At 41.5% G+C, this 25092-nt stretch overlaps 1 protein-coding gene across 10 annotated transcripts in view; it reads right to left on the minus strand.

Annotated features, from left to right (window-relative positions):
- Positions 1-25092, minus strand: part of PTK2 (protein tyrosine kinase 2) — a 164565-nt gene that overhangs the window by 111009 nt on the left and 28464 nt on the right. For 7 of the 10 annotated variants that reach the window (XM_087825515.1, XM_087825520.1, XM_087825518.1 and 4 more), the window contains one exon: positions 5297-5523. In XM_087825515.1, the coding sequence (XP_087681641.1) occupies positions 5297-5491 (195 nt within the window). In that variant the 5' untranslated portion in view covers positions 5492-5523. Of the gene's footprint in view, positions 1-5296; positions 5524-13397; positions 13711-25092 lie in introns of those variants that run through there. The other 3 variants (XM_087825521.1, XM_087825522.1, XM_016207804.2) reach the window with 3 other exon arrangements.

Genomic DNA, 25092 nt, shown 5'->3' on the forward strand with positions numbered 1-25092 from the left:
TATTCCAAGGGACCTCAGGGACTCAGAGAAGGGAAGCCCCTAGACTAGGCACTGGGCAGCTCTTTTCAAGTAAGAAGCGTCAAGATAAAGAAGAGAGGTACACATGCAGCTGGGCAGCATTAGGGTCAGACGGGGCACAGGTGTGGAACAGGCAGAGCTGGACTAATCCGTGACCACAGCTCTAGGAGACTGTGGAGACACGAGAGAGGAGCCAGGAGAGGTGTTCAAGGAGGCACGGGTAATGTGACCATGGTCCCTTGCATCCTCTTAGTGTTCCTTCCTGGGTTTGTTGTTTTTCTTCCTCCATTATGTCATCTAATTCTGTTTGCAAAGAAAGCCTATGATATTAACTTCTTCTACCCTTATTTTTCTGTGGAGAACTTCATTCCACATTTCATGACTGATATTTGATCTGGTGTAGATTTCAGAGGTACAAGTTCTGTTCCAGTGTCTTTTCGCACTTAGCATCTCTGATGAAAAATCTGCTGTGAATGTCTTCTTTTTCCTAAGAATTTGGAATTCCTTTCCACTCTTTTTATTCTGAAGCATCACTACAACGTTTCCAGATGGCCAATCTTATTCCATATTGTCCAGCATGGGCTAATCTTGCCCTATATTTACCTGCAGAGGTGCCTGGAGTGTGGTGTGGACATTTGGCCAAAGCTACAACCAAGCTAAGTGATGTTTGCAACCATGGGCTCCTGGCTATTTAGGGGTAGAACATTCCAGTCTGTCAGCATTGTTTAGTCATCATAACTGGACGTATGTCTTGCACCTGATTTTGGTGGCACCTGGGCAGTTACACAGGTTGAGGCTGGTTACTAGATGCCCATCTTACAGACTCACCACAAAGAGGCTTTGGTTCTCCTCATACCCAGGTGCTGCACACATGGGCCAGTGATGGTTTGTGCGAGTCTGAGGCCACAGGCCTGCACCTGAGATCTCAGCTTACTTCCTTCAGTACCTTTTTTCCACTGTGGCAGTTCTGTATACTTTGATATAAACAGTGGGGTCCAGTGAATCCTTTCAGCAACCAAACTTTTAAGCTAATTAGTGTATAATTAGCACAAAAATGTTAAATTAATTGAAGCATGAGAAATAAATAAAACCTCTGTAATGAATTAGGACAAGAATCCAGACATTTTCCTGGTGAAAATAAAATTCTCCAAAGGTCTGGTTCTTCAGAGCGAAGCAGTCTCTCTCACAATTACTTTCTAAAGAGCACAACTGTCCAGCACAAATACAGTGCCAGCCACATAGGTCATTTAAATATTTCTACTAGCCACATTAAAAAAGAAACAAGTGAATTCAATGTTAATATTTAACCCAATATGTCAAAAACAGTATCCTTTCAACATGCAATCACAATTACTGATGAGCTATTTTACTTTTTTTTCTTACTAAATCTTTGAAATCAGTGTGTATTTTTTCATTTAAGGAATGTCAGTTCAGACTCAAGACATGCATTTAGTAGAAGAGCATGGCCACCACATCGGACAGTGTGGCAATGGTCTACGACTGAATTTACTTATTCAGCAGCTGAGGGTGAAAATAAGCTATCTCCATCAGAAAATGGTGGGCATGGCTTCCTCTTTGCTACCATTACATGGTCCATTTCTTTCTGCCCAATGACCACACTTCTACTCTTAACTACTCTCCCACCCTATTTCTGTTCTAAAGCCACCAGGCCTTTCAAATGCTGCGGGTTTTTCCCATTTACTCTTGCCTAACAATCTATGCTAGTCCCTGCATCCATAATCTGATGCCCCTTCCTGGGGAGAAAGATGTCCTGGGCATGCTCTTCATTCAGTACCATGTGCAAACTCATCCATCAGTTAATTTATAATTAAAATACTGCATTTTTTAAAAATTGAACTTATTGGGGTGACATTGGTTAATAAAATTATATAGGTTTCAGGTGTACAAGTCTATAAATACATCACCTGTATATTGTATTGCGTGTTCACCCACCCCAACTCAAGTCTCCTTCCATCACCATTTAGTCCCCCCTTTTCCCTCTCCTACCTTCCCCCACCACCCTTTCCTTTGTGTAATCATCATACTGCTGTCTGTGTCCATGAGGTTTTTTTCTTTGTTTAATCCCTTCACCTTTTCCACCTAGCCTCCCAACCACGCTCCCCCTGGCAGCTGTCAGTCTGTTCTCTGTACCTATGAATCTATTTCTATTTTGTTGGTTAGTTTATTTTGTTCATTAGACTCCACACATAAGTGAAATCATATGGTACTTGTTTTTCTCCAACTGGCTATTTCACTTAGCATAATACTCTCCAGGTCCATCCACACTGTTGCAAAAGGTAAGATTTCCTTCTTTTTTATAGCTGAGTAATACTCCATTGTGTGAATGTCCCACAGCTTTTTTATCCACTCATCTACTGATGGGCACCTGGGCTGCTTCCAAATCTTGGCTATTGTAAATAATGTTGCAATGAACACAGGGGTGCATATATTCTTTTTGACTGGTGTTTTGGGAGTTTTCAGATATATTTCCAGAAGTGGATTGCTGGGTCATAAGGTAGTTCCATTTTTAATTTTCTGAGGTAATTCCACACTGTTTTCCATAATGACTGCACCAGTCTGCATTCCCACCAACAGTGCACAGGGGTTCCGTTTTCTCTACACCCTCCACAACTCTTGCTGTTTGTTGATTTGTTGATGGTAATAGCCATTCTGATAGGTGTGAAGAGACATCTCGTGGGGGTTTTTTTGTTTTGTTAATCCTCACCAGAAGATATTTTTTCCATTGATTTTTGAGAGAGAGTGGAAGGGGAGAGACAGAGAGAGAAAAATCTATGTGAAAGAGACACATTGACTGGTTGCCTCCCACATATGCCCCAACTGAGGCCGGGGATGGAGCATGCAACCAAGGTACGTGCCCTTGACTGGAATTGAACCTGTGACCCTTCAGTTAGAGGGCTGACGCTCTAACCACCAAGCCAAACTATCCAGGGCTCGTGGTTATAATTTGCATCTCTGATGATTAGTGACATTGAGCATCTTTTCATATGTCTCTTGGCCATCCGTATGTCCTCTTTGGAGAAGTATCTATTCAGGTCCTTTGCCCATTTTTTAATTGGATTGTTTGTTTTTCTGGTGTTGAGTTATAGTATAAGTTCTTTATAAATTTTGCATATTAACTCCTTCTGGCAAATATGTTCTCCAATTCAGTGGGATGTCTTTTCATTTTGTTGATGGTTTCCTTTGCAGTGTATTAATGCTGCATTTTTGAATGTCACAGCATTAAAGCATTCGATGAGAGTGGTGAGGAACAACAGCCCCTTCCAGCACAATGACCCCGTGTATCATGTGGATTTCATGCTAGTCCAGGAAAGGGCTGTGGTCAACTAATGCCAATCAAGAGTTCTCTGCCTCAAGTTGAAAACCATCAACTGATAAGAGTAATCAAAATTTGAACATTTATCAATTACTATGAAATAAAACAACTTTTTTTTTTGGACACACACATTTGCTCAAGTTGATCTTCATAAAGCTTTGATAAATATGTTCTCATAAGTTATATATTTGCATCTGTTTAAATTTTACTTCCCAACATGAACATTCTGATGTCTGGTAAGTTTCTAACATTGGCTAAAGGCTGACCTGTGCCCAGTGACCTCTGTCCTCTCCATATATTAATTCTCAAAGGTGCAATAAGTATGAAACTAAAACCATGGCACACTTGTCACAGACTCTTTCCAGAGTGAATTTTCTGATACAATAAATCTTAACTATTTGCCAAGCATCTTGACAAATGCATAACCTTTGACAGCTCCCTTCCTGTACAAATGTTCTGAACTTATTGAAGCCGACACAATGGCTTAAAGAATTTCCTCTTTCATTGTACCTGAACCTTACAAAGACGAAAACATACACAGAGCCGTCCCTGAAACAAACGTTACATCTGTAATCTGCAAGGTTTCTCTCACAATTATTACCAGTTAACGTGAAGGTAGAACATTGGCTGCAGGCCTTTTGACCAAGTGATCATGTTTATAAGGTTAAATATAAAACAGAACTATAGAAAAACTAGAAAAAAACAGGAAACAAAAAAAAGTTAATAAAAAGAGACTATTATATGTCAATTATAGCACATGAATAGGTATTAACACGTATTTCAATCCTGAATGATTCTCCTTTTAATAATTCATTTGAATAGTCAGTATTACAATATTACAGAGGCATCAGAAAATTATATATAATTCAAATGTAATATTGTAGCCTTAAATCTAAATTCTACCATTCTCTTTATTTTGCTTAAAAGTAGTTAAGACATATAAGTCAGAGTAGCAAATTAATTAGTTTCATTATTATTTAAAAAAAGGAGGGGAGACATATCTATTCATCTTGGTCATTGGACACTTGTCCTCCTTAAAGATGAATATAGACTAAGTAGAGGAGGCAGGAAGGATGAACGGTTCCTTTACCATTTGGTCAAAGTAAACACTTCCTGAAAATTTACATACTGAACTCAGTTTTCTGAAATCACAGCACTACCTCTCACTCCTCAGCTCAGCAAACTTTGTTTAGGATGTGCTCCTTCCTGAATTCTTGATCACTAACTTTCACTCACCGCCCACAGGAAACCCTGCCCAGGCCAACTCCCACATGCAGGGGTTCCTCCTGGGGCTTCCTAGTCACTGGGAATGTCTCAAGAAGCACCTGTTGCACTGCACTGCAGTGAAGGTCATGGGCATCTCCCCAACAGACTGTAAGCTGTATGAGCAAGGACCTCTTCTATCTCTAGAACCTTGTCCAGTGTCTGGTATATAGAAGATAGTCAACAACTTTTAAGAAATATCTATCCTATTTGGGGTCATGCAAATACCTTCGAAATTATACTTTCTAGAAAATAACTTTCCTACTTCACATGTATTAGAGGCTGTTTTAATTGCTTTGTTTCTTTGTATCCATTGAAGAATTAAAAAGAAAACCAGGGGAGAAAAACAAGTAGATGGCATTATATAAGTAACATATGATTGTTATTATTTTCCTAAGAAATTTTACAACAATCTAAACTCTGGTCAGTCACACATTAACAGAATGAATATTATAAAGAAGAATTTGGGGGGCAGGGGTGGATCCCCAGGTAGAGGGGATCAGTAGGAAGAAAAAAGGGGACATCTATAATACTTTCAACAATAAAGATAAATTTAAAAAGAAAAGAAAAAGTTAACATGTCTGTAATATGGGAATAAGAATTATTACTTTACCTTTTTTTGTAAGTGCCATTAACATTTAACCTACATAACTGAATTTTTCTCCTAGGAATTACACTTACCCTGACATCAGTAGCATCTCCATGCCTGATAATACTGGCCCAAGTGGTCGGCTCGCTGTTGCTTTCAAAATAATGAAAGACTTTTAGCACGCGCTCCATGGTTCCCGTGGAACGTTCCACACTGGTACCCAGGTGCGTCTTGGTACTCGAATTTGGTGTGTGATTCAAGTTTGGGTCCAGGTAAGCAGCTGCCATTATTTTGCTAGATGCTAGGTACCTATCATATTCTGTAAGAGAAAAAAAAAAAAATTTTTACTGTACAATATTTGAAGTCTACTGATTGAAATGATACACTGATAATTATACTAACAACACTTTTATATCCTCTCCCCATGCTTGAGGAGAATTGGGACCTAGGATCCCCCACCCCCACACTCAGAGTAGGACCTGATTCATGGTAGCATATTTATTATACAAACTCTTAAAATGCCAGGAGTTCTATTTCAACTCTGTCAAAAATCCACTGTTATCTATGAACAATGTAACTTACCCCCTTTTAATCACAGTTTTTAAATTTATGGGAAAATGTCACAGGAAAACCAAGTATGTTAATTTTGCTGCCAACTTTTGAAAACTTTTACATGAGATACAGGTTCCTTGTTCACACAAAAACAATTCAGTGAGTAGTCATTTCACAGACTAGGCTTTAGTGATAAACAGCTACAGGCAAAACAAGGTGCTCCTACTAAGTCACCTTGCAGTAGAGTGAGACACGTCATAGAAAACCAAAAAACAGAAATAACTGAATTTTTTAAAAGTATGACGGGACTTCCATTTGAATGTGAGGGAAAACTGTGGGCAAGACTGAAACTCCTACTGGGAAAACCCAGTAAAGCCAGATTAAAACACAACCCAAACAACATCTGGAGTCCCTTTGGAGTCTCAAACATGGTGAGACAACCCGGCAACAGGTGGCAGAGATGGCTGCCTTTTCCCAAAGGGCATTTGCCAATTCTGTGTCTTCAAGGGCCACTGAGTGGACAGGGTCTCACTGGCTGAGATAAGGAGCACAGAGGGGAGGGGGGGCAGGAAATAAGATATTAATTCAGTTTGGGGTACATCACAAGGCCAAGTGCCAGAATGGAGGCACTTCATGCCTAGAGTGAAGGAGGGTGGGGAGGCAGGGAGCTTCTGGAAGTTTACTGTAGAAAAGGAAGTAAACCTGGGTCCACCCCCATCTGCTCTCAGGCTGGGGGATGAGGGTGGGGGGCACATGAATGACATTTTGATTTGGGCTCTTCGAAGCCTTTGAAGGAAAACTATAACTTCATAGATAAACTGAGTCTTTTTAGTCCTAAAGAGAAGTCAATTTACCTTCAGGAAAAGATTCCCATGGATGCATTCCTCCTCCCTCTCTGGGGGGCACTTTGCAAAATCAAACAGCCTATGGCAAAGCCTCCTACCATGGAGGTAAACTGCAGTATGTAACACAAGAGCACTCTTCCTAAATGCAGACACTGGTCTGGACTGAGTGTAGACCAGGCTCTCCTGAGGGTTATTGCAGTAACGATACTCAGCATTTACCATGCCAGGACTGTCCTACTTAGAAATGAAATCATTTAATCCTCAGAATAACCTTACTTTCACCACTTCCAGATGTGGGAATGGAGGAGTGACTTGCCCAAGGCCACATGCCTGGTGCACGGGACTCAAGCCGGGCAGTCCACCTGGAGACCACACTCTGGCAACCATGCCCTGCTCTGCGTGGTTTAGTAGATTTCCATCTTGCCTTGAAAACTTGTCACAAGCCACATTATGTAGCTGAGTGGCAGCACTTTCCCATCATCACAGTCATCAACACACTCAACTCTCCTTGGCGAAGAGCCAGTTGCAGTTTATTATCACTCTGCCCACCTTTTCACTCATTCATTCGTTCAAGCCTGTCCTCAGTAGGCAAAGAACGTTTATTGAGCCCACTACTAGGTTAGGCACTGGAACAGAGGTGGGGATATAGACAGTAAATTATATGTGTGCGTGTGTGTGTCTGTGTGTGCACACACACACGCACACATATAAAATCCTACCCTGAAGAGCTGTTGGCCTACTTAGAAACTCATACACACACACTCACATACACACACACACACACACTCTCACACGATTTAATTACAACTGTAATAAGTACTATCAGAAACTGACAACTGTAGTTACAGCTGTAAAGAAAAATACTCAATCATGGACGTCTTACATCACAGCTGCAGTGCATGTTATCAGAGCCAAGGGAAGGACATTTTAGCGCTGGCAAGAGGGGTCAGTAGCGTGAGAGGCAGCCACATGGGCTTCATACTTGGGAACCTTCAATACAGAAACCCTTCTTCTTTGGATCCAGAAAATGTCCTTGCATCATTTCTTTGATGCCTTTCTCCCTTTTATTTCTGTGGCTCTTATTATTTGGATGTTGGACCTTCTGCACTCACCATCGTAATTTCTTTCTTTTCTCCGCCACTCATCTATCCTTCACATGTTCTGAGAGATTCTTCCATATTACCTCCCAATGCTTCCCCAAACTGAGTTTATTTCTTCTCTGCCACTTTCAATTTTCTTGGTCTCAAATGTACTTTAAAGCATTCTGTTGCCTGGGCCAGCATGACTCAGTGGTTGAGCGTGGACCTATGAACCAAGAGGTCATGGTTCGATTCCCGGTCAGGGCACATGCCCAGGTTGCGGGTTTGATCCCCAGTAGGGGGCGTGCAGGAGGCAGCCAATCAATGATTCACTCTCATCATTGATGTTTCTATCTCTCCCTCTCCCTTCCTCTCTCTGAAATCAATAAAACATTTCTTAAAAATTCTGCTGGTCTTTCCTCTTCTCCTAGCTCTCTGGAGATCTTAACACTGAGATGTGACTGTTTTGTCTTGTTCTCTTAGCTTCCTGCTGCTCGCTATGTCATCACTGCTGCCTGTAAATCATTTTCTCTGGTCATCTGTTTTGTTCTCATGTTTTAAAGGCAGAAGCTGTCTTTAAGCACAGGAACCCTGGGCATGAGGGATACTTGGCAACCTATGCTGACTAGAGACATGGCCATCAGCTAGAGACCCCACGTGTGAGAACTGCCTTTGCTCTTGACCAGGCTCCTCAGAAAAGAATGTTTCCATCTCCCATCAGGGTTGGGCACAAGCCTCCTTACAGGATTCTGGGAACTAAGGAGAGGGAGGGAGGGAGGGAAGGAGGGAGGGAGGGAGGGAGGACGGACATGCCTCATTTCCCTCAATCCCTAACTATGAGTAACAGAATGTGTTATTCTAGTATTCTAGTATTATGGCTTACCAGAAATTTTCCATAGTAAAGTTTTTAAAATGATATATGCAGACAACCCACAATGGGAAATATAATTATCACAACAGCATTTCAACTGTACAGCTTTGAAGGTTTTCCCTGGTAGGTGCATCCCTCAGAATAGCGAGACTAAATTCTCTCTGCCTTGAGGCATTTATTCACTTTCTGTGGGCAAGACACCCTAGAACGGCAAGACAGCTAAAACCAGCTAAACCACAAAAATAAACGTTTAAAAGAATGAGCCCAACGTGACCTCTGAGACTACAACTGACCAAGGCTGGAAACTATGGCAGAGGCACACGTCTCAGAGGTTTCACAGACAGTACCATCTGAGCAACATCTGACTAAGGAGAAGAATATGTCACTTAATAACATTAAGTGCTGTGCCTGGCTCCCCACACACAACTATAAGACTCTGGTTACTACAGGTTCCTTGTCTGTGAGTGGAAGTAGAAATACCTACCCTGTGAGCTGAGATAATCAATGCAGAGTGCTTAGCAGCACACATGAAACAAAGTTAGTGTTCAAGAGACAATGACATTCGCTGAAGAAAGGCGACCTGAATTCTCCACGCCAAGAAAAGGAGAGTACTAAGTAGGACTGTTCTCTAAATGGAAATCCCTCAGACCCACCAATTTCATCAATGCTTCAGAAGGGAACCCCAGCCCTAAACAGCAGCTTTCCAGTGACACTCACAGATCACCATTCTCACTATTACAGTATCTGATATGTTTAAAATGTGTTATTAAATCCAAAAACCAAGTCCAGTACAAGTGGTCCTTTAGAATTTCCTCCTAAACCTTATCTTATTAAAAAAAATATGGATTTTTTCAAAACTGAAATATACCACCAATATACCATCCCATCACAAACTTGCATAGAAGTTAAAATAAGAAGAATATTCAACAGTCTGGGATTCTTCTTTTTTTAATATATGTTTTTTAATCCTTGCCCAAGGATATTTTTTCCATTGCTTTTCAAAGAGAGTAAAGGGGGAGGGAGAGGTAGAGACATCGATGTAAGAGACACATCGATTGGTTGCCTCCTGCACGTGCCCCAACCAGGGCTGGGTGGGGGGGATCGAGCCCAGGACCCTTCAGTCCACAGGCCGACATTCTAACCACTGAGGCAAACCGGCTACAGCAAGTCTGGGATTCTTATCTTCTCATTGAGTCTGTCTACTTTACAAAAACAGTATGATTTTTACAGTAATAAAAATTAATATTTAATATTCTAGCAGTACTTTGTTTCTTTTTAAAAGACCTTGGGAGGTACAACACCCTGGCATCACCCTGGTTATAGGTCCTGGTTTATTCCCCTGGTGTTTTTCATAAGGCACAGTACACACATCTTTCAGTATATTTTCTGGCCAATGTAAATATAAGGAAAATGAATATTTACATCCGCCAAACTCAATATAATTTTAAACAAAAGTATGTGTGAAAAAGTCTTAAGTTAAAATCCAAATAAAATTTGTAGGACCTCAAAATCACCTATAGAGTGTGAAAAGCCGTGTCAGAAACCTGGGGACACTACCCTTGAAAGTGACTGCTCTAGAAGTCCCCCCATAAATACTCAGGCCTGTTAGAGCAGCGCACCAGGAAATTTAGAGGATAAACCATGGGGCGTAAACAGAGCTCTGGTTTGCAACATTTCCACCCTAAACACCAACCACCCACAGAAGCTCCTCACACCTTCCTGGCTGGAAGCCACCTTCATGGCTGAGCATCCCAAACTTCTTCCCAGTACCACAAGCTTCCCCTTCTTCACCAAAACCCCTCCCTCCTCCAGCCTCTCTAACCTCTTCCTCATCCACTTTCCTCACCTCATAATTCTAGGAAACTACCTTCTTTTTTATTGTAAGTTTTTGTCTGCATTTTTTTTCCTAGCACCTCTTTAATCCTTCCCACTGTTTCAAAAAGATAAAACAAATAATGCAGATACTGCTATGATCAAACAACTTTCCAAGAAGGGCTTTCTGCATTCAGTCCTAGCAACCAAACACAACCTGTGAACAGGACACTGACCTCAACACTTGGAATTAAAATTGTTTTAAGCCTAGGAAACTATGATGTGGTAGAACTCATTATAACAAAGTCTTTTTAAACATGTTAAAATCTAATCTTACATGGGCGGGATCTAAGGAGGCTTCTTCACACCACATTCAACAGTACAGTAAACTTTATTACTGAAGAGACCCCAGAGGCTTTCAAGGACACCTGAAAAGTTTCAGTTCAAAGTATACAAATATAGGTCTGTTCCATTATTTTTAGCTTGTTCTAATAAGAATTTTATACAACCTCCTAAATTGGGACACTGCTGTTTTTTGAGGCTAATGTGACTGATAAAATCAAAGGTGAGGTTTAGAATGCCTAACTGCAAATAGAGATTTGTATATTCTGTGAATTTCAGCCTTTTCATTTTGTATTTATCTAAAAGTAGTGGTTTCTATACATGACAATAACGAATTCAGCTAGTTCCTATACACCCCCACCTTTGCCTTTATCACATAACAACAATTAACCAGAGTAAAGCTAAGCTTTCCTGCCTTCCTGTCCTGGTGCAGAAGTAAACCGAGAAGGCAGAGAGGAAGTGCACCCAGCTGCTTGCCTAAGCTCACTGTGGCAACAGCATGCTTAGCCCCCAGAAGGGCACAGAGGACAAGCTCCTTGGTGTGTTTTTTTTTAATGTTTTTTTATTGATTTTAGAGAGAGAGGATACAGTGATAGAAAAGTCAGTGAGAGAGAAACATCATTGATCAGCTGCCTCCTGCATGCCCCCCACTGGGGATAAGCCCACAACAAGGATGTGCCCTGACCAGGAATCAAACTGTGACCTCCTGGTTTATAGGTCGATGCTCAACCACTGAGCCACGCCAGCTGAGCTCCTTAGTGTTGTCAGAACCTCCTCCTGAATGATCCAAAAGCAAGACAGTTCCTCTGAAACAGCCTGTTCCAGTCCTACAGACTGATTCTAACCTGACGCTGTCCCATCTCTTCCTGTCGTCTATACGCGTGAGCTCCATCTCTTGCCCAGCCCCAACCTCTATCAAAATGGTATTTCAGCTAAAAATGCCTCTACTCATTTGCTCTGCCAGTTAGCAAATATAATTTTAAAAAATAGGTTGCTTTTATCAACTGCTGTGGGATAAGCAAAAATACTACACTCTCTCTTCCAAAGTTCCTATTTCTAAAGTCACTTTGAATTTTTAAAAAACCTAGTAACTGACTATTTCATACTCCAATGCTACTGGATTTGTAGGCCTGGGATCTAGCCTAGACGTGGTAAGTGAGATGACAGCCTCACTGTGAAGGGTCAATGCTGACCGATGCTACCACACCATAGAGGTGGCTCCATGCAAATGCATCCCAGTAGGTCTAGGAAAAGACCAAAATGCTCCACAAGTATAGGACTCTGCCTCTGAGCACTCATTACTGGTCATGCCCAATTATAATAGACAGTCCTGAAGTTCCCAAACCCAATTTTTTTTTTTTTTTAAATATATCTTTATTGATTTCAGAGGGAGGAAAGGAGAGGAAGAGAGAGAGATAGAAACACCAATGATGACAGTCATTGATTGGCTGCTTCCTGCAGGCCCCCTGCTGGGGATCGAGCCCGCAACCCGGGCATGTGCCCCGGCCGAGAATGGAACCCTGATCACCTGGATCCTAGGTCAAAGCTCAACCGCTGAGCCACGCCCAGCCGGGCCCAAACTCAATTTTTCAAAGTTCCCAAACCTAACGCCCTTTAAAATTCAAGAGTTTGAATTAATTCAGCAAAATCTTTACTCTGAATATCTAATTATTTAACAAAGGATAGGTGCTTTGTTCAGATAGCATTGTACTGAAACAGTTCTAATATCATGTGTTAGAAATGCCTAAAAGCCTAGAAAAGAACTCACAGATAACTAAAGGGCCACTCAATAAATGAAAAGCAATTTAACGGTGCAGCTGTAGTTTGGTGCTGACGCCCATCTCCGGGTGGTACCACCTATAACTCCATAGCTCTTCACCAGCACAGGAGCCTCCTTTAAAAATATTTCCTAAGTGTAGTAACATGATATTTAAATAGTATATTTTAAAATAATAATACTTGTATTAACTTATTCCCTGAGGACCTGTCTCCCAGGTTGAATATTCACTACTACTTTAAGCAAAGCAGCTAAAGGTTGTGGTCTTACTCCTGCATGAATTTTATGGCACTTTTTACTTCTAAACATGCCCCCAAAATATTGCCTTAAATAGTATAATAAAAATGACGGATTTTCTATTTACACTTTTATATAAAGACCCTAACAACTGTGAAATGGAAGGTTGTTTACTCACAGTGCTGCTGACTGACCCTTAGTGATAAGTCCACCTTACAGTAACATGGAGTTTCAAGTTCAAGAAATATAGTCTTTACAGGGAGTAAAAGAAACTAATTTTTGAAATAAGAAAATCCATGTTACTCTTTTTTTCCTACAGTCTTATTTAAAATTAGTTTCATTATTCTTTAAAAACTTCCACATCATGAACAGATATGGACGTCTTGATTAAAACACAAAATAAAACATAAAACTTCAAGAGACATAAGACAGAGCATATAAAAAGATAGTTCACACATTTCCAATGCATTTCCACAAAAATTCTTTTACTGTTTGAAAAGCTATCTAATTGGTTCCACACAATAGCTGCAAACCCATGCCATATCGACGTTCATTTTCCCTTCAATTTAATTGTATATCTATTTGAAATAAATTCTGAAAAACTCTTATCTACCACTTTAGTGCAAAGCATGAATGTAGGTAAAATGTAAACCAAGCTGATTTTTAGGTTATTTATACCTTTAGCCCAACACACTGGGAATGGGCCACAGCCGCTCTTCTCCATATAGAAGGCCCCTGCTGGTTTCGGGGCCTCTCGGCCCGCCAGTGCCAACAACATCAACTCAGTGCTACAAAGACCAAGCCCGGAGTCCGAACACTGAGTCCCAGGTCATGGCTCCCACAGGGTGTGCTTCCATCCACGAGAAGACCAAGCTTCCCCTGGGCTCCTTCTCTCAGAGCTTGAAGCACAATTGGGAGGTGCTCCTTCTGTACTGTTTGCAGCAGCTGAAGAATGCCTCTCAGTTACAGAATCTTCTCCTGCTTCCGCAATCTGAAACACAGGCCATCCTGGCCAGATAAAGCCACTGAACAGAATGAAACCAGTCAGTAATGTGACCCCACTTGTCTGTGTTCCTAGATTCATTCAGGGGAGGAGGGAGGGAGGAAAGAGGCCAGCAGCCAGCCACTTATTAATATGCTAATCTCAGCCTTCAGCTCAGTGCACCCAGCAGCCTTGTTGACAAAACTGACCAGCCCAATACTGAGTGAGCTGCAGATCAAGCCCAACCCAGCCCACATCTGCACAAGCCACCTCAGGCCATTTTTGTTTTTAAAGTCATGCTTTGGGCATTTTCTTTTTTTTGGAATCCTCACAGGAGGATATTTTTTCCATTGCTTTTCAGAGAGAGTGGAAGGGGGAGAGCGGGGGAGAGTGGGGGAGGGGGGAGGGAAAGGGAGGGAGGGAGAGGGAGAGAGAGAGAGGCATCAGTGTGAGAGGGATACATCGATGGGTTGCCTTCCACACATGCCCCAACCAGGGCTGGGGATCGAGCCTGCAATCAAGGTACATGCCCTGGGCCAGAATCAAACCCAAGACCCTTCAGTCCACAAGCTGACACTCTAACCACTGAGCCAAACAGGCTAGGGCATGCTTGGGTATTTTCCAGCCTTATTCTGACCTTACAGTTAAAATAATTACCTTGATGAAATAAGAATCAGTTTGAAAACAAAATCCTCATTGACATTAAAAGCAAGGCTATAAAATATATGTCCATAGGAACCCAAATATTTTTGAGGTAAAATATTTTTCCAGATGATACTTTCATAGTAAGTTTTTAACTGTATAAAACTATATAAAAACACACAAAAACAGGAATTTGAGGTTGCCAACCTGTTTTAGAATTAACTTTGAAGAATATCGAGGGATCCAAATGCATGATCACTTTTCTTAGCTTCAAAATAGAAGAAACACATACTGGAGAAGCAGGACAGAAAACAAGCTGTACTAGCAATGCTGTTAGATGCAAAACTACTTACTCTTGTATTCAGACTGAAAGACAGTCAAGGTAATCTCAGAAACTCAGCTATTTGAACACAGCCCTAGTCAGCAGTAAGATCATAAGTAGGGAGGCTCTGGGAGCCCTTGCCAGCTGAGATCAGGTCTCCAGATATATGGGGTCATTTTGTTAGTAGCCAATCCCACGAACTAACAAAAAATTATGTGCTTTACTTAACTGTGAACATGACTGAGGCTTTATGTATTCACTAATTTCTGAAAACGAGCTGAACAAAGGCTGAGAACAAAAGGCATATCTGTGTCCAGTGATGCCTGGACAGTTTGTTTCATTTTAACACGCTGCTCTTGATGATGGCATTGTCTCCAGGCTTCACATCCAGGCTCCTAACAGCAGCGAGGCTCAAGTGACCTTGCATGTGCCCCAGTGAAAACATATCAGTCACCAATGTGAACTCTGACCCCAGGCAACAATGGGAAGAAAAAGGGCTCCAAAAAAACACAGGCAAGCAAGCTAGAAAAAAACCAGAAAAACAGCAGACAGATCAATTCCAATACATGAAACTACCCCCATCTTCCACCACTTCAAGGAAAGCCAGGACATAAAGGCCTACTGCCACCATGGAAAGCACCTAAGCAAGTCTGATGTCTGACTCAGACCCCTGAGAACAGCTGAGAGCTGAATCTGAACCATCAACTAAGAGACTGTATAAACAACCCCAGCAAACTGTAAGTTGCTCTTAGAACATAGGACTCAAAAGATAAAAATAAAAGCTACCTGTGCTAGTTCCCTTGATATACTACACACTAAATGCTAATGACATCTCATTTTCACATCTCAGCAAGAGCAGGCCTAGCACATCTGTTAAAGATGTGTGAAGACAGGGTCACACAATCAGGAAGAGGCCACTGAGCCCACCCGTTATATAAGAAGCCGGGGGTCTTCACACACACCCCTCAAGAAGGACATGAGCCAGACTGAATCGCTGACTCAGCACCACCTGGGCAGAAGAGAGGGGTTTGGCACAAACAAGCAGTGGTGGCAGAGGCTGGGGTGAAGGTAGGGCAGTGGAAGAGGGGACAAGAACAGAGGTGGAGGTTTTTAGGATGTAGGAAGTGAGTGTGGAGAGTGAGGGAGAGGAGAAACCAGTTGAAGTAACCAGTGAATGGCAGATCTCTCCCACTTTACCAAACTTTGGTGATATCCAAGTATCACTTCCAAATGTACAAGGCCCTGAGGGTCTAGAAAGACAACAAGATAAGGAAGCACAAATTCATCCAGACCATGAAGCACACCCCGTGGAAGCAACAGCTATGGAAACATTAAGAACCAATCAAGTCACTGAGAAGAAAAAGCAGAGGGTAAGAGAGTACAGAAAGCAGGTGCCACCACCCATAGGACAGAGCAGCTCACCAGTCCTGTGCCAGTACTTTTATATATAAGACCATCCCCATCATTGAGAAGAAACTGAAGTTCAGAAAGGTCGAGAACTTGCCCAAGGGCAAAGAGCTGAACAATCCCCAAAGCACTTGGCAGCTTGGTGGTATTATCACTCCCATTTTCTTCTTGCTAAATATTAAGAGCTTATGCTTTTAAATTCCCCAGCCAGCGACATCTTGAAACAATTGAAATAGCCTACAGTTAACAGCAACATAAGCGAAAAAAGTAAGCAGTCCCTTCATGCTCTCTCATTTATGAATTGTATACACTAATTTATAAAGGCTATCATTCATTAAAAGTTCTATAATTTTAAAAACAAACTCTTTATAGTATCAGTATAGTTAAAACCAACTATGGTAAGTCTTACTTAACAAGTAAGTCTTAATTAAAAGACTTTTCTTTACAATAAAGATATTACAATTCGCTCAGACCCAAACCTCATTCATCCTGATGTCTCTGTCCCCTGGCACAAAGTATCCATCAGGAAAATCCTTGAACAGCACGGGGCTAGGGGTGCTAATCTCCCAGAGTCGAAAATCCACACATAACTGACTCCCCCAAAACTTAAGTGCAGTCCTGCCGTGGTATCCACAGGGATTGGTTCCAGGACCCCCCACAGATACCAACATCATCTGTGGGTGCTCAAGTCCCTTATGTAGAATGGTGTAGAACGGGGAGTGTAGTTGGCCCTCCCATCCATGGTTGGTCCAGTCCTCAGATGTGAAACCCAGGGATACAGAAGGCCAACTGTATATTTATTTTTATTATTTTTTAATATTTTTATTTTTTAAATGTTTTTATTGATTTTAGAGAGAAAGGAAGGGAGGGGGAGAGAGAGGTAGAAACATCGATGAGAGAGAAACATCAACATAGATCGGCTGCCTCCTGCACACCCCCTGCTGGGGACTGAGCCCGAAACCTGGGCATGTGCCCTGACATGAATCGAACCGGTAATCTCCTGGTGCCTGGGTTGATGCTTAACCACTGAGCCACACTAACTGGGCCCAACTGAATACTGTGTTCACTGAAAAATATCCCTGTGTAAGCGGACCTGCTCGGTGCAAACTCGGGCGATTCTGTCCACATCTGCTCCCACTGACCCAAGTGCTGCCATCTTCCACCTGGTTGACAGCTCCAGGCCTCCTCCTAGTCTCTCAGATTCCTTCTCCCACCCTACACCCCACTCTTAACTAGCAGTTGAACTGACCCTTCAAAACATCAATCACACCATTTCAGTCCTCTGCTGAAACTCCCCAACAACTCCCCAGATCCCCAGAACTAGCACCTACACACTCAGCATGCTCTGCACAGCCTTCCTGACTGTTTACACCCTACGTTCGGGAATCATCACGACAGACACGCGCCCACCTCAGGGCCTTTGCATGGCCTGTCCCCACAGGTAGGATACTCTCACCCCAGACACTCCCTAGGCTCACCTTTCCTCTGCCAAACCTGTGCTCAGCATCACCTCCACAAGGCCTGTACTGACACCCTCATCTAAAATGGCACACCCAACCCTTAACCTGTCCCACCTTCCCCATGGCACTCACACCTAGAACACCACTGGACTTGTTTATAAACCACACCTATTGCCTGGCTGCCCCCACCACAATGCCCCCTGCACTATGGGAAGGAATTTTGTCTATTATCTCCAGGGTCTTACCACTAAAATGATTAGTAAGACGTGCAGTCCACCTTCCACATACCCTTCCATCACCCAGCACTGGTGAGGACATGGCAGAGGCAGTTGCTAGTTTATTTTCAAAGCCAGGGCTGCACAGAAGGTATGCAGGCATTCTAGGTGTCAGCATTCAACACTGACGGCATGGCCTCCTAGATCCAGCACAGGTGCTCGATAAATACTAAATGAATGAATATTTACTGTCCTGAACGTCAGTTTGTCCATCTGTAAAACAATGATGATGACGATGCCTATCACTTACTAAACAGTGACTACCTGTCAGTCACAAAGTAGCATAATAGCCACACTAACAACAATGCAAATACAATGACAAGGATGATATAATAATGACACCCAGTTCATGTTTACTACATGCCAAGCCCTGCTCTAAGTACTTCCAAAATATTTACTCATTTAGTTATTAACAACCAACCTCATGAGGTACTACCCCTTATTTACAGATGAAGAAACTGGAGCACAGAGAGCTAACAACTTGTTCAAGGTCACAGAACTTCTAAGTAGCAAAACTGGGACTCCAAATAGGGTATCAAGGCTCCACAGTCTATGTTCCTCACCTACTTTCTCAATTAGCACTTCCAGCAACCAATGAGGTACATGATGCTATAATTGACACATGGCATGTGAACAAAACCAGGAACACAGTAATGAAGTACGTACAACAACTAACTGGTCAGTGGCAGAGCCGGGACAGGCTTCAGCTCTTGGACATCAGCCAGGCCATACACTTAAACCACCACCTACAAGTCGCCTACCTCCACATGCTGCCAGGTCTCCTGAGAGAGTCAAGAAGAAGGCCCCACTCGGCCTTCAGGGAGTGACTGAACCATGAAGGACCAAGGAAGGAAGAGGAAAAACGTGCCACAGAAAGAACATGAGACAGGTGAGCTGCTCTCACTCCACGCAACACCCATACTCACCAAACCTTGCACTCGGGTAAGTCCTCAGGTGTCAGCAATCCTGCCCCAGCACAAACTCAGACAAAGCCATCACAGTACCTGCTGGACGTGCAGCTGGTGGAAGAGAAGTGCATCAAAACCACTGGGAAATAACCACAGCCACTGAGCTAAGCAACAATGAGGTACATGAAACCAAAGGGAAAATGCACCACCAAAAGGGCAGAAAATTCTGAACTTGTTCTTAATCTAAACAATACTGAATCAGAGCAGCAATGTCCAACTGTTGAACCACAGGAATTTTTAAAACATGCAGTACCTGACTATTCAGACACTGACCTCTTTTCCCTTAGTCTGTCAAATAAAAAAATGACAATAGCCAACACAACAACAGTTGTCTGGTACAAATGAATCAAAATTATACTTTTTTTGTCAGATCAGCAAAAAAATATAATATAGTTTTGGTGTGCCACAGAATTTTTGTAATTAGTGTATGTGTGCCATGAGATGAAAACGGTTGAGAATCTCTGGACTACAGCACTTTCACAGATGCTAATTCATGATTATTTCTTATTGTTTCACCATATAGGAGATCAAAGCTAAATTCCATCTTTAGAAACTGTTGGAAGGTTACTTGTCATCAAGTTTAAAATAAAAAAGCAACAACAAAGAAACAGTCCTTGAAATCTGTAAGATGCCACTTAAATTTTTCAAATATACTGGTAGAGGCATGATAACAAAGTACAGGCCAAGAAATGCCACAAAAATTTCAACCTAACTATGTGTGTTATAAAATACAGGGGGCTTTGGTTTATATTGATCAAAATAACACAAACATCAAAAGGCAGTCAAGTAGTTATTGTAATGTTGTTACTGTTCAAATCAACTCTGAAAGTTTATTTTATTAAACATGCATGTACACATCCAACTTAGCATTTCATCAATGTTCTTTTTTTTTACCTTATAAATACAATTGATCCATGGTGTGATCACTCACCTTATTTAACAAATAGCAGCAGTATCAAAGGACTGCATCTCCACATTAGATACGGAGCAGAGAAACCCCTGGGTTGTCTGTTAGAAATAGACTGTGATCAGCCAGCTAACACAGAAAGGCATGCTGGTGTCAGGAGGACCCCTGGTGGTAAACATAAATCCCTTCTAGAATCTACATTTCTCAGCTATGAAGAGTGAAAAACCAACACTACATTTTAAACTATTCCTTGTGGTTTAAAAAGCAAACTGTTTCAATCTGACTCTGTACTCTGTTTTCAAGAAATGGCAGTAGCATCTGGTGTAGATCCATTTCTAGCTCTAGTGATATATTCTGAATAGGAAACATAAATAACTTCTCTTTCCAAACATGGCTACATAGGGTCTGATTTTCTTTGTCAACTGCTCTCCCCTACACTTTTGGTTTTTTCACATTGGTAATGTAATGATAGTTATTACTCCAACTTAGCAAGAAACTTATGCAGTCACTTTTCCAATTCTACCCAAACTTTTTATCACATTAAAACCAACCTCATACTTAATCGAATGATTACTATTTAAAAAACAAAACAGGCCCAGCCGGGCGTGGCTCAGTGGTTGAGCATTGACCTAGGATCCAAGAGATAGCGGTTTGATTCCCGGTCAGGGCACATGCCCGGGTTGCAGTCTAGATCACCAGTTAGGGGCGTGCAGGAGGCAGCCAATCAATGACTCTCATCATTGATGTTTCTAGCTCTCTCTCTCATTCTTCCTTTCTCTCTCTGAAATCAATAAAGCTATATTAAAAATAAATTAATCAATTAAAATAAAAAATAAAAAACAAAACAGCCTGGCAGAGCCCTAGCTGGTTAGACTCAGTGGTAGAGCATCGGCCCTTGGACTGAAGAGTCTCGGGTTTGATTCTGGTCAAGGGCACGTACCTTGGTTGCAGGCTCGATGCCCAGCCCTGGTCAGGGCGGGTGAAGGAGGCAACCATTCGATGTTTCTCTCTCACATCGATGTTTCCCCCCCAGCTCCACTCTCTCTGAAAAGCAACGGAAAATAATCCTCTGGTGAAGATTTAAAAAACAAAACAAAACAAAACACAGCTGGGCCGGCGTGGCACAGTAGTTGAGTGTCGACCCATAAACCATGAGATCATGGTAATGCCCAGGTTGCGGGCTCGATCACCAGTCGGGGGAGTGCAGGAAGCAGCCAATCAATGACTCCCTCTCATCACTGATGTTTCTCTCTCTCCCCCCTTCCCTCTCTCTGAAATCAATAAAAATGTATTTTTTTTAAAAAAAGTTTATTAGAAAACAAAACAGAAAATAACAAGTGTTGTCAAGGATGTGGAAAAATTATAACCCTGTGCACTGTTGGTGGGAAAGCAAAATGGTATAGCCACTATGAAAAACAGTATGGCGTTTCCTCAAAAAAACCAAAATAGAATTACCATGTGATACAGCAATTCCACTTCTGGGTAGACAACCAAAAGGATAGAAAGCAGAGTCATGAGGAGGTATGTGCACACCCATGTTCACAGCAGCATGATTCTCAATAGTCAAGAGGAGAAAGCAAATGAAGTGTCTATTGATGACAGGATGTATAAACACAATGTGGTCCATTCATACAGTGGAATATTATTCAGCCTTTGAAAGGAAGGAAATTCTGGCATATGCTACAACATGGGTGAACCTTAAGGACATTAAGTTAAGTGAAATAAGCCAGTCACAAAAGTATAAATACTGTAGGAGGAAGCTAAAGTACTCAAATTCATGGAGTCAGAAGGAGGTGACTATCCGGGCCTGTGGAAAGGGGTGGAGGAGTTTTTTAATGCATATAGGGTTTCAGATTTGCAAGATAAAAAGTTCTGGAGGTTTGTTTCACAACAATGTGAATGTATTTAAACACTACTGAACTGTCCACTTAAAAATGGTTATGATAGTAAATTTTATGCTTTTTATCAGAATAACAGCTTTAAAATGTTAAAACCACTTTAAAAGAATGAACCTCGTTTACATTTTACAACAAACCTGCAAATATGATATAATTATGTCCATTTTTGTAGTTGAGGAAAAAAGCTGTGAAATGTTAGGAAAGTGTCCAAAGTGTAAGAGTGCAAGAGGCAGGAGAAGAGAAAGCCAGTAACTAGTCCTTGACTAACCAGTCCAACACTGCATAAGAGGATTTAGTGGCTTTTCAAAAAAAGTTAATTCCATAACAAACTCTTATATAATTACTAATATCACCATCTTTAAGAGAGAGGGACACTGAAGCTTAGAGAGGCAAAGGACTGGGACATGACCACATTCTGCGCAAGTCAAAGCCACAGGTGACTCCAAGCCCACATCCTGTCACCTTTTCCGCCACCATAAACCTGAAAGCCCAGTGTTGTCTACCACGTTTACTGCAAGTACTGTATTCCCTGAATCCCCACTTGGCTACCTACTACCTATGTGATCATGGGCACTTTTTTTAACCTTCACTTGGTTTTCGTATCAGGTAAACAAAGTTAAAAGCAGCATTTATCTTCACAGTTGCTATGAGAATTAAAGACTGTAGATATAGGGCTTTGGGAGTACCCAGTACATAGTAAGGGCTCCATGTCATTATCAGTGCATCACTCTGCACCGCTGTGCTGTGCTGTGCAATGAACTGAGCATTAGGATTCCAAAATACCTGGGACAGAGTTCAGAGCCCAGGAGGAAACAAGCATGTGAGTCACAGCACCCACAGTTCCAGCTTCTGGTAGGTCTAAGAAACCTGCAACAAACCCTTTAAGGTGTAAGGTAGTTTAAGGCCTAACTTATTCACAGGTTTATTTGTAATACTGAAAAACTGGGAACTGCCTACATGTTCAACAGGAAGGAATGAGTGAATAAAGTTTGGAACATCAAAAGGAGTAACTATATAATTAAAACTAACCATGCATTAAAAAATGTGTTTGATGAAAAATATTCAATGACACTGGAAAATACTCATTCATGAAAAAAAGGAACATAGAATATTAAAAATGGAAGGCAACTCCCAGTCTTAAAATGCACAAATTTTCATGGTATATATTTTAAATAATAAAAAAGGGTATAGAAGGTTATGTGGACTATTATGTAGGAAAACATGTACATATGCACCTCCTCGAATATATGCAGAATGCCTCTAGGTCAGATAAGCCATCTGGAGAGAGAATTTGGTAGAAAGAATAGGTTTAAAGAGGGGAGGTTTATAATCCATTGTGTACTCATAATTTTGTACCATGTATGGTTTCTGTTCAAAGTAATAAATGAACATAAAAGGTAACTATTGTTAAAGACATGATATCTAGTACAGTCCCCAGTATTTTCCAAGTAAACAGTACTTTCTAAGGAATACATGGGTCAAGTAACACATCAAAAGAGAAATGTAAAAAATGTTTAGAACAGAATGACAATAAAAATAGAACATCAAAATATCTAGTATGAAGCTAAGAGTACTTAGCGGGGAATTTATAACTTTAGGTGCTTATATTTAAAAGTTAAAAACATGATAGTTTTACCTAAGAAATAAGTAAAACATGAGCAAATTAATCTCAAAGTCAGTAGAAGTAAAGACTGAATTAAGGAACAGTGCTGTACATGAGTGCATGGGGCAAAAGAAAAATGTGTAATACTGCCTCTCCATTTAAATTTTGGTATTGTGTTTATTGTGGATTTTTTACATTAATTTTTTTTTAAAAAAACACTGCATTAAACTATTACTTATCTTGATAATTGAGTTTTTGGAGCCCCTGACAAATGCCTCACCAGAGTCCTGACCCTGCCCATACTTGTCTTTTCCCACATCCCATTCTCTCCCTCTGGAGGTCCTCATCACCTCAACCCCAAAGCACCCCACACCCAGGGCACGTCACGGGGAGTTTTGAAACTAGAAACATTTTTACCCAAGGCATGTAAAATACAACCACTCAATTTTAAAAGTTCCCTTCAGAGAACAATAAAAATATTTAATGCTTCTTTTTCAAGGACCAGAACCACAGTCACTAAACTGTCAAATCATTATCCATTTTACTTGAAACAGTTGCAATGCATTTTTGTATACTAGACCAGCAAACTCCTAAATTTATAAATGCCTGAACTTTAATAAAGGAGGCAAATCCTAAAATAATAGCCTCTACCTTATCCACCTGGTTGGGTTGACCAGCACCTTGGAATAACTGAGGACCCAGACAATGGAGAAGGGTGATGATGGCTGCCATCCTCAGACCTATGTCACTCAGATTCGATCTCTGTTTCACTACTTTCTTCCAACTTCAAACCATCACACAGTGGGGCCTGCATTCTGGTCACACTCTCAACACTGCTCTGAACTCCACAAAAATGCCCTCCAAGCTGCTAAACCAAAGGTTAAACCTCATCCTCATCTTTACTTTCAGCTACAGTTGGCAGAGTCAATCACACCCACCTCCCTGAAACACCTCTCCCTTCTCTCCAAAGAGGCCAGCGCCTCTGGCTTTCCTCGCACCTACCTGTCTGTGCCTACGCTGCTCACTCTTCTCCTGACCACTTGATGACAGAGTGACTCAGGCTCAGGCCATCATTCTTCTCTAAGCTCACTCCTGCAGTGATCAGAGTGTCACTTGGCTTTCATTTCCACTTCCAGCTCAGACTTCTCTTCCAAGCTCCAAATTCCCACTTCCAACTGCCTCGGATCCTTACTAGACATCTCAAACTTTAAAATGCCTAAAAGTAAACTCATCTGCCCCTCTACACCACATGCCACCCACAGCCTTCCATCTCTCTATATGCCCAGGCCTAACCCTTACAGCCTTACAGTCAACTCTTCTCCTCTCTTTTCCTCACACCCCTCATCCAATTTGTCAGCAAATCCCATTGGTTCTACCTTCAAAATATATCCAGGATCCAACAATTTCCACCCCTCTAGAATAACCACCCCAGTCGGAGTCACCACAGCTGCTCACCTGGTTGGTTATGTGTAGGCCTCATCCACTGCACATTACATTAAGAAGAAAAATTCTGTGTAACCTCTGTTAATATCACCTCTCCATCAAACTGTTTTGTGCTCTACCAAAATGAACTATTTTTAAAAACTAAAGTTGCTATTATTATAAATTATACCTGATATTCTCCCTCTTGCTTGGATCTACTAAGAGAACTTATTTTGTGGTAAGCATTGAACAGTCCTTTGTTCAGCATTTAATGAAAACTACCTGTGGCTTAAGCAGAAAAGATGCAGAGATGAAATAAAATCTTTGCTCTCAAAGACTCTCAGAAACAGACTTACCCCCAAATACACAAAATGCACTATTGTACAAAGAAACACATACTATGGACTGGGAGGGGGAGTTAAACAAGGGAAGCAAATAGTTGGGCTGTGACCTGCCTCCACTCCGTAACACAATCACACCTAGCACA

This window comes from Miniopterus natalensis, chromosome 16, assembly GCF_054644295.1.
Source record: "Miniopterus natalensis isolate mMinNat1 chromosome 16, mMinNat1.hap1, whole genome shotgun sequence".
Lineage (NCBI taxonomy): Eukaryota > Metazoa > Chordata > Mammalia > Chiroptera > Miniopteridae > Miniopterus > Miniopterus natalensis.